A 14661-nucleotide genomic window follows, 5' to 3' on the forward strand; every position below is an offset into this window, starting at 1 on the left:
AAAATTCGCCTAAAACAGCATGCTTACATTAAAAGGCTTATATATCCAGATTTATAAGAGCTACTTTCATAGACTTGGGGGATTCTAATGTTGGTGTCCAACACTGTACAGGTATTACCAAATTGCTGTAGTATTCCTGCAAACACTGAAGAAATATCATTTTTTTTATCCTCGCCTATACAAAGATTACAGTTAGACAGTCAAAAACACCCTGTTACTCATGGTTGCACCCCAGCTATATTCCTATTTTCTTCCTCCATAGGTGCAGATGTTCTGTGCAAAGTTTCATGTCAGTAGAATAAAAACTGTGGGTTTAGCACCTGTTTTTGTGGAGAGAGGGCCTGGTGCTGGCGGCCATGTTGGATTTCTCAATTTTGAGGCCTTATTTGACATTTTTGAGCTTGGTATACAGCAGATTTGGATTCAGCACCCCTTAATACCCCTAGAAATGTTGTGTACCGAAAATAAACACGAAATGCCTTCAGCACTTTATACAAGCACATTTTCTGAAATTCTGCCTAGTCTATTATTGGTAAAATGCTTTATTATTTGTAAAGGTGCCACTAATTTGCATACTAGCTCCCCACAAACAGGTGATCATTCTGGCAATAGTTTTATTATGATTTTTGACCCTCAAAATATGGGTCTAGACAACATACTTGTTCAGTTATTTGCAATATTGGCTGAAATAGCTACATTCGTTTTTTGATGATGGCATCATTAATTTGCATATAAATGATACATGGGACACTGACAGATTTTTAACATAGCCTATCATTGTCTACACATTTTTTCCTATCTAGAAACACTGGTTAACAATATATTTCCAGGGGGTGCATGATAGTATCCGCTTTCCTACTCAACTAATTAGTAAAAATGTGATTATTTTGTATTGACGGCACAGATTTGCATAGGAAAATTACATAGAAACATGTGATCACTCTAGGGATAGTGTTATTGTGATCTTGGACCCTCAAAACATGGGTCTAGACACCTCATTTGTTCAGTTATCTGCAATTTTGGGCTGAGAATCATGAAACAGTTCTTTTTGCAATTTTTTTTAATAATTGCGTCCTTAATTTGCATATAAATGATACATGGGACACTCTGACAACTTGTTAACATAGCCTATCATTATTTTCACCTTTTTTCCGTTCTAGAAAGTCTGGTTAGAAGTATATTTCCGGGGGGTGCATGATACCCCCCTCTATCTACTAGACTATTTATAATGTATGTTTGTGTTGGTTAACACATTAACTGCTACGCTTATATCCATCAATGTTTGATCACTGCCACCAGTCTAAGTCTATGGAGATGTTTACCTTCTTTGCAGGGCTATAACTTTTTAAATTGTATTGCTAAATTGACATTACTATGGCCCATTCAACATCGATTATCTATCGTTCAGGATGTAGGAACGTTTTACTTTTTCATTCACACATTCATACAAAAATACCGTCTAGAATATAAATATGTTTTTATCGTTTTCTGCAGTAATTCCTAGAACGTGAGATATAGGCATAAATGCATTATATAGATTATCAAATGCCGTTTGATACCGATCCGAGCTATATAAAAAATTTCAACTGTACATGGTCCTAAACGTTATGACTGATCATGCGCGTGTAAACGGGGGGGGGGGGGTCGTTTATAATTCCGTGATCGTCGTTAAATGCTTCATGTAGTATGGGTGATATATAGATCAGAGCAGTTTGCATCGATAATGATAAACAAAAACGCTGAAAGTCACGGTAGCCTCCTCTTACCGTTGGGCGATGATACTGGAGCAAACAGATCCTAGTTATTTGATGGGGATCGAGGCGATCCATTTCCGGTTTGTATAATACTAATACACGCCCAAATCATGTGGATTATTGAGTTATGGCAGCGATCCATATCAGCGTTTCCGTTAGAACATATTCGTGCCGGTCTGGATGTCCTGCAAGATTTCTATCCCCGGACATATTCGAGAAATGCCGGTCAGCCTGGTTTTCCTTTTTACCGGCTGAATGCCACCATCGGCGCCAATGTTAACGTTAATATCGCCTAATCTATGTTTTAAATTATGGCTATGTGTCTAATCTGCCCATCGCATTATCAAAGACTATTTTCCAGTCGGTGCTGTCAAGGCTGTTTATCGCGTCGTTGCCGTTTCAGAGCAGTTAGAAAAGCCCCCGTTTTCAGATAAAAAACAGCTCTTTCTGGAGCATTCTATGAAAATAGTCTTTTAGTGGAATATTCCACAACGTTGATATTCGTCGGCCTTTTTATGAATCGTTTTCAAATAAACGCTAGATGATCAATATTATACGTGCACGCAAGCACATTACGGCCGCGCGCGGATAATCGCCCTGTTGATTTCCTCTCGGACTTTTAGTGAAACCGAAACAAGAAGACATTTCACAAAACAGCTTATAACTTCATCAAACTTACTCTGATTATCCTAACACTGATAACATAGAGTCCTTACCTGACATCAGATGGTATCCAACTGGTATATTCCAATTCCTGATCACCATTCGAAAAAATCGATACGTGTATGGATCCAACGCGATACTGTAGAACCTCATGATCAGCGGGGATCTGAGGTTCCAGAATGAACTGTGTCACTGGTAACCCTGGCTGGATCAGTGAACTGGAAAATGTGGATATAATGTCGCACCTCAGCCAGGAGAATTAAACTTTCCACTCGGGCCTGAACGCTCGACATTTCTGTTTCTGTTTTCTTTCACCACGGCATCAGCGGTCTCTGTGGTGGGCAGACAGACAGGCTCAAAAAAAGAAAGAAAAAAAGATTCACATCCGAGCGGCGCCATCCGCGCTTTATCAGCGTGAAGCAACATGTAATGATTGTTTTGTTCATCGCATAGGCTATTTAATTTGAGCCTATTTTAATACAATTCAAATAATAAAATTGTGCTTAGAGAAATTATTTTCACCGGACATTATGACCGGAGATATTTAAATATTCGGACTTCAACATATTTTGCCGGTCAAAAACCGGTAATTACCGGCTAACGGAAACGCTGATCCATATCCACGGTGTGTGGCTAGAGTCCTGGGATGATATGCGAGTGGCCGGACGGATTTAGGAGACGCACCGATATGCAACCGGCATATCCGGTTTGGCAACTCGCCGATCATCCACCAGGTGGCAGTGTTGAAGCATTGCAGAGTTGTGCTGAGTCCAACAGCATCAGACAAGGCTCCGTGAGTGAAATATGAATACCATGGCGAAAATATGAAATATGATCAGAATAACGTCGTACGCCGTGATCTGGCAGAATTCGCATGAACTTGAAACCCGTTGTACGACGTGAATGGCGCACAAAGTGTTAACATCTACAGGCTAATGTGTTTAAAGGTAGAATCTGTAATGCCTTCAAACAACAGCCTCTAGGCAAAAGAACCTTGGTAACGACAATGACAATAAATAGCCGCTTGGTTGCGTGGGTTCAGTCATATTTGTGTTTGTCTAATTTGATCTGCCCCGGGAAAGTAGCAACTTGTTCAACACAAGCTCATCTGTTGGGAGGAACTGTCTCATTTCATGGTTGCCTAGTTTCACCTGAATTCACCGGCTTGATCCCAATAGAATCACGGTCCCGGTAGTCGCTGCATATTATCCACAGTGTCGTCATGGTTGTCAAGGAAACTGCATTGTTTCTTTGTCGATGTCGTCTAGACCTAATTCTGCTTTAACTTGTGTATAACGCTGTCTTTACCATGTTGTGTTTGCTTGCATTTAGGGGGTTACCACTCCAATATGTGATTTAGGTGTGTCACTAATTAATTGACTGAATTGAATAAATCAATTACAAAAGAATAATCAATAAAAATGACTACATTGATGCTTCGAAACCTTTCACTAGTGCTAGTTGGAAAGTCTGATGGAAATACAAAAGACAAAGACTCATTTCATTTAGAAGCACTATGACCGATCAACATTTTTTAAATGTAAATAAATAAAGCCTGTTTATTAGCTCCATTCCAATGTGCATTCATAGGAAAAAATAAAACTCAAGTAAAGTTTAACTTGAATGTAATTTTTTTTAATGAAAATTAATCATTTAGATGCACTTGATTTATAATCATTGGATGAATTGATTACTTAAACAATCATTAGGCGCAGCTCTGATGTTATTACTTTGGCTTGTGTGAATAACGTGCATTCCAGCATGTTGTTGTGTGTCTGTGTTTCCAATGTGCAGCTACAGCCATACTACTAACAGCGCTATCGCAGTAGGTTCATATTTGGACAGCTCTGTTTGAGTTTAGTGTGTGAGACGAGTGTCCTCTGTGTTTGTCTCCCCCTAGTCTGTGTGAGACGAGTGTCTGTGTTTGTCTCCCCCCTAGTCTGTGTGAGACGAGTGTCCTCTGTGTTTGTCTCCCCCTAGTCTGTGTGAGACGTGTGTCCTCTGTGTTTGTCTCCCCCTAGTCTGTGTGAGACGTGTGTCCTCTGTGTTTGTCTCCCCCTAGTCTGTGTGAGACGTGTGTCCTCTGTGTTTGTCTCCCCCTAGTCTGTGTGAGACGTGTGTCCTCTGTGTTTGTCTCCCCCTAGTCTGTGTGAGACGAGTGTCCTCTGTGTTTGTCTCCCCCCTAGTCTGTGTGAGACGAGTGTCCTCTGTGTTTGTCTCCCCCCTAGTCTGTGTGAGACGAGTGTCCTCTGTTTGTCTCCCCCCTAGTCTGTGTGAGACGAGTGTCTTCTGTTTGTCTCCCCCTAGTCTGTGTGAGACGTGTCCTCTGTATTTGTCTCCCCCTAGTCTGTGAGAGACTAGTGTCCTCTGTGTTTGTCTCCCCCTAGTCCGTGTGAGACGAGTGTCCTCTGTGTTTGTCTCCCCCTAGTCTGTGTGAGATGAGTGTCCTCTGTTTGTCTCCCCTAGTCCACTAGTCTGTGTGAGATGAGTGTCCTCTGTTTGTCTCCCCCTAGTCCATGTGAGACGAGTGTCCTCTGTGTTTGTCTCCCCCCTAGTCTGTGTGAGACGAGTGTCCTCTGTTTGTCTCCCCCTAGTCTGTGTGAGACGAGTGTCCTCTGTGTTTGTCTCCCCTAGTCTGTGTGAGACGTGTGTCCTCTGTGTTTGTCTCCCCCTAGTCTGTGTGAGACGTGTGTCCTCTGTGTTTGTCTCCCCCTAGTCTGTGTGAGACGAGTGTCCTCTGTGTTTGTCTCCCCCCTAGTCTGTGTGAGACGAGTGTCCTCTGTGTTTGTCTCCCCCCTAGTCTGTGTGAGACGTGTCCTCTGTTTGTCTCCCCCCTAGTCTGTGTGAGACGAGTGTCCTCTGTGTTTGTCTCCCCCTAGTCTGTGTGAGACGTGTGTCCTCTGTGTTTGTCTCCCCCTAGTCTGTGTGAGACAAGTGTCTTCTGTTTGTCTCCCCCTAGTCTGTGAGAGACTAGTGTCCTCTGTGTTTGTCTCCCCCTAGTCCGTGTGAGACGAGTGTCCTCTGTGTTTGTCTCCCCCTAGTCTGTGTGAGACTAGTGTCCTCTGTGTTTGTCTCCCCCTAGTCCGTGTGAGACTAGTGTCCTCTGTGTTTGTCTCCCCCTAGTCTGTGTGAGACGTGTGTCCTCTGTGTTTGTCTCCCCCTAGTCCGTGTGAGATGAGTGTCCTCTGTTTGTCTCCCCCCTAGTCTGTGTGAGACGTGTGTCCTCTGTGTTTGTCTCCCCCTAGTCTGTGTGAGACGAGTGTCCTCTGTGTTTGTCTCCCCCCTAGTCTGTGTGAGACGAGTGTCCTCTGTTTGTCTCCCCCCTAGTCTGTGTGAGACGAGTGTCTTCTGTTTGTCTCCCCCTAGTCTGTGTGAGACGTGTCCTCTGTATTTGTCTCCCCCTAGTCTGTGAGAGACTAGTGTCCTCTGTGTTTGTCTCCCCCTAGTCCGTGTGAGACGAGTGTCCTCTGTGTTTGTCTCCCCCTAGTCTGTGTGAGATGAGTGTCCTCTGTTTGTCTCCCCCTAGTCCACTAGTCTGTGTGAGATGAGTGTCCTCTGTTTGTCTCCCCCTAGTCCATGTGAGACGAGTGTCCTCTGTGTTTGTCTCCCCCTAGTCTGTGTGAGACGTGTGTCCTCTGTGTTTGTCTCCCCCTAGTCTGTGTGAGACGAGTGTCCTCTGTGTTTGTCTCCCCCTAGTCTGTGTGAGACGTGTGTCCTCTGTGTTTGTCTCCCCCTAGTCTGTGTGAGACGTGTGTCCTCTGTGTTTGTCTCCCCCTAGTCTGTGTGAGACGAGTGTCTGTGTTTGTCTCCCCCCTAGTCTGTGTGAGACGAGTGTCCTCTGTTTGTCTCCCCCTAGTCTGTGTGAGACGAGTGTCCTCTGTGTTTGTCTCCCCCTAGTCTGTGTGAGACGAGTGTCCTCTGTGTTTGTCTCCCCCTAGTCTGTGTGAGACGTGTGTCCTCTGTGTTTGTCTCCCCCTAGTCTGTGTGAGACGTGTGTCCTCTGTTTGTCTCCCCCTAGTCTGTGTGAGACGTGTGTCCTCTGTTTGTCTCCCCCTAGTCTGTGTGAGACGTGTGTCCTCTGTTTGTCTCCCCCTAGTCTGTGTGAGACGTGTGTCCTCTGTGTTTGTCTCCCCCTAGTCTGTGTGAGACGAGTGTCCTCTGTGTTTGTCTCCCCCTAGTCTGTGTGAGACGAGTGTCTGTGTTTGTCTCCCCCCTAGTCTGTGTGAGACGTGTGTCCTCTGTGTTTGTCTCCCCCTAGTCTGTGTGAGACGAGTGTCCTCTGTTTGTCTCCCCCTAGTCTGTGTGAGACGTGTGTCCTCTGTGTTTGTCTCCCCCTAGTCTGTGTGAGACGTGTCCTCTGTTTGTCTCCCCCCTAGTCTGTGTGAGACGAGTGTCCTCTGTGTTTGTCTCCCCCTAGTCTGTGTGAGACGTGTCCTCTGTTTGTCTCCCCCCTAGTCTGTGTGAGACGAGTGTCCTCTGTGTTTGTCTCCCCCTAGTCTGTGTGAGACGTGTGTCCTCTGTGTTTGTCTCCCCCTAGTCTGTGTGAGACGAGTGTCTTCTGTTTGTCTCCCCCTAGTCTGTGTGAGACGTGTCCTCTGTGTTTGTCTCCCCCTAGTCTGTGAGACGTGTCCTCTGTGTGTGTCTCCCCCTAGTCTGTGTGAGACGAGTGTCCTCTGTGTTTGTCTCCCCCTAGTCTGTGTGAGACGTGTCCTCTGTGTTTGTCTCCCCCTAGTCTGTGAGACGTGTCCTCTGTGTGTGTCTCCGCCTAGTCTGTGTGAGACGAGTGTCCTCTGTTTGTCTCCCCCTAGTCTGTGTGAGACGAGTGTCCTCTGTTTGTCTCCCCCTAGTCTGTGTGAGACGTGTGTCCTCTGTGTTTGTCTCCCCCTAGTCTGTGTGAGACGAGTGTCCTCTGTTTGTCTCCCCCTAGTCTGTGTGAGACAAGTGTCCTCTGTGTTTGTCTCCCCCTAGTCCGTGTGAGACGAGTGTCCTCTGTTTGTCTCCCCCTAGTCTGTGTGAGACGAGTGTCCTCTGTGTTTGTCTCCCCCTAGTCCATGTGAGACGAGTGTCCTCTGTTTGTCTCCCCCCTAGTCCGTGTACAAGAAGCTGCTGCCTCTGTACTTCCCCCGCTCTGAGGGCGAGGAGAGGACCAGCCTGCCCCTCATCCCGGCTGACATCGGCAACTCTGAGGGGGAGCCGGTCGTCCCCGAGAGGCAGATCCGAATCGCAGAGAAACCCGGCAGCCTTGAAGGTAGAATCACTAGAATCATGGCCGCTTCATTCAGTACTGATCCAGCAGTCTGTTCTAGTGCTTTAAAAGTCAATCAGTTGTCAAAAATAAGTCCAAACTTATTTTTAACATTTTGTTATTTATTGTTACACACACAAAATAAATGGCATGATCATATCGTTTTTAAATGTTTAAATATCCAAATGATCTGGCCATCCTCAGTAAATATTATCAAACTCCTCTGACCTCGTATGGTCTTTCCAAACATGTAAAGGTACTGAAATGTACCTGATAACAAGGTTAGACTTTGTAAACTTTCCTTGCTCCTCTACTTCTCGCCAGCTGCCCATCCAAAGGGTTAAGGCGCTTCTGTAATTGGTCTTTCTGTTACATGTACCCACTTAAGTTCAAGAAAATTTTTGTTTGAAACCTTGTGTGAAAATGCTGGAAGATTTGATAGCTCTGATGGTGTGTAATATGCAGTACTGATTCGGTCGGTACAAAAGTACAGAGTTCGGTACCCAACCCTACTCAGAATAGAGCTGCACGTCTGGCTCTTCACTGCTCTATGAGGGCCAGTGTGGAAGGGATGCATGCCAGGCTGTCATGGATGAGGGTAGAAGGGTAGTCTGATCCAATATATAAGAAACATCTGTGCCTTAAGAGAACCTAGTCTTACCCCGAAAATCCGATTGTTAGAAAAAGCCTCGTCTATGACCGGTACAGTAAGCCACTGTGATCGTTACTTAAACATGTTTCACGTTTGGTAAAATAGACATAGGGGGTCCTTACCTTAGCCAGAAGGTAATCCAAAAAGAATAATTCCAATGATCCCATCGGCGATCGCGATTACAAGTTCATATGTAATTGCACGTGTCTACTGGACACTATAGGTTCTGAGGCAAGCAGTTCTGCTTGCGATTGCTTTGGAAGAGCTCCTCCCCCACAGCGAGCCTCGGTGGCATCACATTGACAATACTGCTGCCTTCCTATCCGAGTTCAAATGGTAGACGATACTGCCATCTGGTGAGATTCGATCGGCATTTCAGTTCCAGCGTATGTGGCTGTGCCAAAGTGATTCAGAGCGCTTCAGGCGAGTCTGTAGAGCGGGGATCAAAGGAAAAAGATCAAACAATCTAATAATGAGTATACTCGTTGTTGGCATTCAACGCATGGTGCCCAATAACGAGTATACTTCCTATGTTCTTTTTATTCTTTCTTTTAATTAAATTTCAATAGTTTTTATTGATGATTGTAAATGTGTGAATGTACATCATGTGATGGTTATATTTTATTTAATTATTTTGTGTGGACGCCAGGAAGAATAGTTGTTTCTAAGGCAACAACTTATGGGGATCTTGGATAAACATAAACATTGACTTGTTCTGGGGATATGCTTGTGTGTTTCTGTATTACCACGGTTCAGTCATCATGATGTAAACTAGTGTTTTAAAAATGTAATTCACCTAAATATATTCTTGGGTCCTCGTTTATGAACATTTTCTTTGACTTTATCCTAGATTCCTGCGTACGATAATTTCAAAGAATAATGATCAAAATAAAATGTAAAAAATATGTGTCCACACACACACACACACACACAGTCTCTCACTCTCTACCTCTCGCTTTACTTCTCACTCCATTCTATCACATTTGATTTCTCTCTATTTCTACCACATTTTATCGCTCACTCAATTCCTCTCATATTTCAGCTACTTTATTTGAATCCACCAATTACATTCTAATACATGGTAAGAAACATTTCAGAGGTTGGTTTAAGCCACACAAAAAGGACCCCCCCCCCACCACCACTCGCCCAGCTACTTACTTGTCTCGTTAATTGGCCTGCAGTTTTCTGCACACACACACACACACACACACACACACACACACACACACACACACACACACACACACACACACACACACACAGAAACACACATACACACACTCTCACAAACACACACATTAAAATACAATCAGAGAGGCGTTGTAATTGTTAAATGAGCCATACCTTCCTTCAGGGCTTGATGTTTCCCAGTGAGTAGCAGCGTATGTTCTGTGTGAGCTGGCTGAGTGGAGCTGGCCAGCGCAGGGTGCCTAACATCCAACAGGTGGTCTGACGACAGGGAGGAACGTGTCCCAAACAACAGCGGATTAATAGCTCAGGAACCTGATCTAAAGTGAGCATTTCCCATCTCTTCAGGATGTAATTCATCATGTTTTCCGCGTTTCTTTGGACATGAAACCCCACATTAGTTTCCAGTGTAGATCAATGGGTTCTCTTTTTCTCTTCTGTGGTTTCCTGTTTTTCTTTACTATTGTCATTGACGACATGCCTGCTCTTAGAGGTATTATATATATATATATATATTAGATAATTTCTTTTAATCTAGATTAATCTATCTGCAATCCTGTAGTTAATCTAGATCAAAATGGCAACAAAAAAAAGTCTGCCAAAGGCATTCAAAATATGTGTGTTCTACCCAAATAATGACCAGAGGAGGAGATTTATCCTCTCCTCTTCATCTGAGGAGTCACTAGCTGTTCTATCTCCTTGTTCAACAGCATGAACATGTCTCTTCTTTTTGTAATTTCCAGTGTTTCTTTTAAAACCAGACTTATCGTAATTTTCTGTGCCCTTCTTATTTCTACACTATGTGGCCTTTTTTTCCACAATTACGACAATCCATTTCTTTACACCAACATGTTGGTGCAAGATGTCCTGTTTTTCCACAACGAAAACACGGACCCTGGCCGCTTTGCCCGTCACTGACCTTGTGCACTCTACTCGTCGTTGCATGCAACTGCTGGGCTTCCTTTGATACCATTTCCATTGTTCCACTGATATTGACAGCTCTCTCCAGTGTCAAATCACTGTCAGTAGTTTCTTCTGTGCACCTTCATTTCTTAATCCACACACAAGCCTGTCTCTCAATGTGTCTTTTAGTGAATCTCTAAATTCACAATGCTGCTGACTGGTTGCTCACACACAGATTGCTGCAGAAGCAGGTTTCTCAACAAATTCAGTGTAGCTCAAGCTCAGTGTAACAGTTCCATTGCTCCACATTGTCATTAAACGGCCCAATATTTCCAATAACCCAAGCCATTTCTGTTGTAAACACTCACGATAGTCCAGTCGATCCTTCATTTAGTGTGTTAAGTGGATTTCCTTTCCTCTTCTTGTAGATGTTTCCCAAGTGCCGGGCAACGTGAGCTAACATGCTAACTCGCTAAGCTAACGTTAATAAGGTAAACAAAGGTCCCGACGGACTTCTTCTTTCTTGCATTGCGCAGATTCAGACGTCCTCATCACCTAATTGTGTTATATCCTGAGGACTTCTTAACCTCACCTGTATAACAATGATTACCGGACCACTACTTTAGTTTGACACATTATTCCGACTACAGCTCAGGTACATACTTGTGCAATCACTTCCGGGTACCACAACGTCACGCTGGGAACTACGGCAAGTATTTAAGGGCAATACATCACACTAATGTATGGCTCCCAGACCCAGACAGCTCAGCTCTAATATATATATATTAGAGCTGGGCCGTTAACGGCGTTAACGTGCTGCGTTAACGCTATACTAGTATTGGGCGATAATATAATTAACGCATTAATCTAAAAAATTCTAAAAAAGGAACGCCCTGCTTCACATTCACACAGTTCCATTCACACCTGGGAGCTGCCCAGTACAACCACAGTTAACACCATTGGCCACTGAGCAACTCCACTGCAGCAGTTGATTCAAGCCATGTCACATAGTTCAAGTTTGAAATGATTCTTTCTGTTTTGCTCCTGAGAGTGTGCTAGATACTGTACTGTACTGGTAATATTATTTATTTGTGTTAACTTCTGAATAAAACAACTTATTAAACACAAGTACATCTTATTGAACATTATTTTGATATTTCATTACCAATTATCATAGCAAAACAGCTTTTTCAAACAGTCTGTAATGCATTTTGGAAACGGGAGATGAGCTCATGGTGTAATGGGCCACCTGGCCTGAGAAACATAAGGAGGAAAGAAAAAGTAAGGACTTACTTCTGGTCATTATTTGGGTAGAACACACATATTTTGAATGGCTTCGGCATTTTTTTTTTTTTTTTCATTTTTTTTGCCATTTTAATCTAGATTAAATCCAGGATTGCAGATAGATTAATCTAGATTAAAAAAAATTATCTATGCCCACCTCTAATATATATATATATATATATATATATATATATATATATATATATATATATATATATATATAAATCCTGGGCTTTAGGAGGTGGTCTGGAAAATGCAATAAACTGGCCCCAAATATTTTTTTTTATTATTTTTAAACACATGGTTGCACTGACACGTTGTCATAGTGGCACTGCACCTCTATACAATACCATTGTTTAGGGAACCTTGCAAACAGACATGGGCCTGAGGTGTGATGTCATGCAGGGCTGGGAGCAGAGCCCATGTCCCCTCTCTCCCAAGGTCACACAACTCCAACCAATCAAACACAAGCTGAGGTCAAACACAACTATTTACAGAATAAAACATACGTACATGTACAAAATCCACTGCTTGGTCATAAGTATATCTCTTGTGTTATATATATCAACTCTTACATACAGAATATACTTTATGTCTACTGTGTGTATTAGCAATCATAATGTACCCTGTGTGTTTGTGTGTTCAATCAAAATAGAACACAGAATATCTATCTTGTGTGTGTGTGTGCGCTAAGAATATCTGTTCTCTTATGTTTGTGTGTGTGCACTAAGAATATCTGTTCTCTTATGTGTGTTTGTGTGCGCGCTAAGAATATCTGTTCTCTTATGTGTGTTTGTGTGTGTGCGCTAAGAATATCTGTTCTCTTATGTGTGTTGTGTGTGTGCTAAGAATATCTGTTCTCTTATGTGTGTTTGTGTGTGTGTGCGCTAAGAATATCTGTTCTCTTATGTGTTTGTGTGTGTGCGCTAAGAATACCTGTTCTCTTATGTGTGTTTGTGCGCTAAGAATATATGTTCTCTTATGTGTGTTTGTGTGCTAAGAATATCTGTTCTCTTATGTGTGTTTGTGTGCTAAGAATATCTGTTCTCTTATGTGTGTTTGTGTGTGTGCGCTAAGAATACCTGTTCTCTTATGTGTGTTTGTGTGTGTGTGCGCTAAGAATATCTGTTCTCTTATGTGTTTGTGTGTGTGCGCTAAGAATATCTGTTCTCTTATGTGTGTTTGTGTGCTAAGAATATCTGTTCTCATGTGTGTTTGTGTGTGTGCGCTAAGAATACCTGTTCTCTTATGTGTGTTTGTGTGCGCTAAGAATATCTGTTCTCTTATGTGTGTTTGTGTGTGTGCTAAGAATATCTGTTCTCTTATGTGTGTTGTGTGTGTGCGCTAAGAATATCTGTTCTCTTAAGGCCCTCCCATAGTCGAGCAGACTGTACACAGAGCAGACTCTGCGGAGGTCCGCGCGACTCTTTGAGCTTTCATAGTCGAGCAGATCTCAGCGGACGTCCTTGGTCTATTTCCTACATGTCACGCGCCAGTTTACACAATTGTCCCCACGCTGTTCAACTTCTGTCATGTCGTCGTCATCCGATATCAAAATAAAGAGTGTTATCTCCGTTTCCAATATTTAGATAATAAAACGGGCAGTTTTACGCACTTGAATAACAGGTATATAGGCTTGAGGTGGACAGCACGTGGTGCTGAAATGACAAACACGCATTGCATGAAATAAAAGCACCAGTTTTATTTCAAAATATTGGAAACGGAGATAACATTCTTTCGAAATAAAACTGGCAATTTTACACACTTCATTTAGAAAAGCCATTCAAACATCTCTCTTGGCACGGAGCGAGTGGTCAGAGTAAAATGCAGATCGGCGTCACATTAAATGCAGTTCGATGTCAACCAAAACGCAGAGCAGCGTTTTGTGTGACACCAAGTCAGCAGCGCGGACGTCCGCGCGTCAGAAAATAGGAGCTTCGCACTTGCACTCTGCTGTGGGTCTGCTGTCCGCTGAGATCAAAGCTCAAAGAGTCCGCGCGGACCTCCGCGGAGTCTGCTCTGTGTACAGTCTGCTCGACTATGGGAGGGCCTTTATGTGTGTTTGTGTGTGTGCTAAGAATATCTGTTCTCTTATGTGTGTGTGTGTGCGCTAAGAATATCTGTTCTCTTATGTGTGTGTGTGTGTGCGCTAAGAATATCTGTTCTCTTATGTGTGTGTGTGTGTGCGCTAAGAATATCTGTTCTCTTATGTGTGTGTGTTTGTGTGTGTGTGTACTAAGAATACATGTTCTCTTATGTGTGTGTGTGTGCGCTAAGAATATCTGTTCTCTTATGTGTGTTTGTGTGTGTGCTAAGAATATCTGTTCTCTTATGTGTGTTTGTGTGTGTGCGCTAAGAATACCTGTTCTCTTATGTGTGTTTGTGTGTGTGCGCTAAGAATATCTGTTCTCTTATGTGTGTTTGTGTGTGTGCGCTAAGAATACCTGTTCTCTTATGTGTGTGCGTGCAGACGACTCCGAGGAGGACAGTCTGGACTCGGACCTGGGGCAGGTGGGGAACCACGCCTTCGCTCGCATGGAGGGAGACGTGGACAAGCAGCGTAAACTCATCCTGCAGGGCCAGCAGTCGGAGGCCACCGTGCAGAAACAACACCAGAGGAAGTGAGATGAACACACTGACCTAAACGACTTCCTGTTTCTATAGTCTTTCATTGATTGTGATTGAACGGGTGGAACACCACAAGTGCTTCTAGAGTAATTGCAACATAGGAGCTTGTACCTGACGTCCTCAGTGGTGTTCTCTACATTACAGTCACCTGTTGCACTGAAACCACAACACATTTTCCATTGGGCTACAAAGTAAAACCTTTAGCCCTCAAGACCCACGCAGCAATCAAGCTCCACTCAAGCACTCCAGTACACACTCCAGTACACACACGCTCTCCACCGCTGCAGCCATTAATACATTTGTTTTGGTAGTCTCACGTTTGGGCAGAATCATTATTATTATTT

General features: G+C 43.4%; 1 protein-coding gene across 2 annotated transcripts in view; it reads left to right on the forward strand.

Annotated features, from left to right (window-relative positions):
• Window positions 1-14661, forward strand: part of gdap2 (ganglioside induced differentiation associated protein 2) — a 183708-nt gene that overhangs the window by 78674 nt on the left and 90373 nt on the right. For both annotated transcript variants that reach the window (XM_084314771.1, XM_084314772.1), the window contains exons 7-8: window positions 7506-7665; window positions 14160-14310. In XM_084314771.1, the coding sequence (XP_084170897.1) occupies window positions 7506-7665; window positions 14160-14310 (311 nt within the window). The remainder of the gene's footprint in view (window positions 1-7505; window positions 7666-14159; window positions 14311-14661) is intronic.

The sequence above is a fragment of the Notolepis coatsorum genome (assembly GCF_963971535.1).
Source record: "Notolepis coatsorum genome assembly, chromosome: 5".
Lineage (NCBI taxonomy): Eukaryota > Metazoa > Chordata > Actinopteri > Aulopiformes > Paralepididae > Notolepis > Notolepis coatsorum.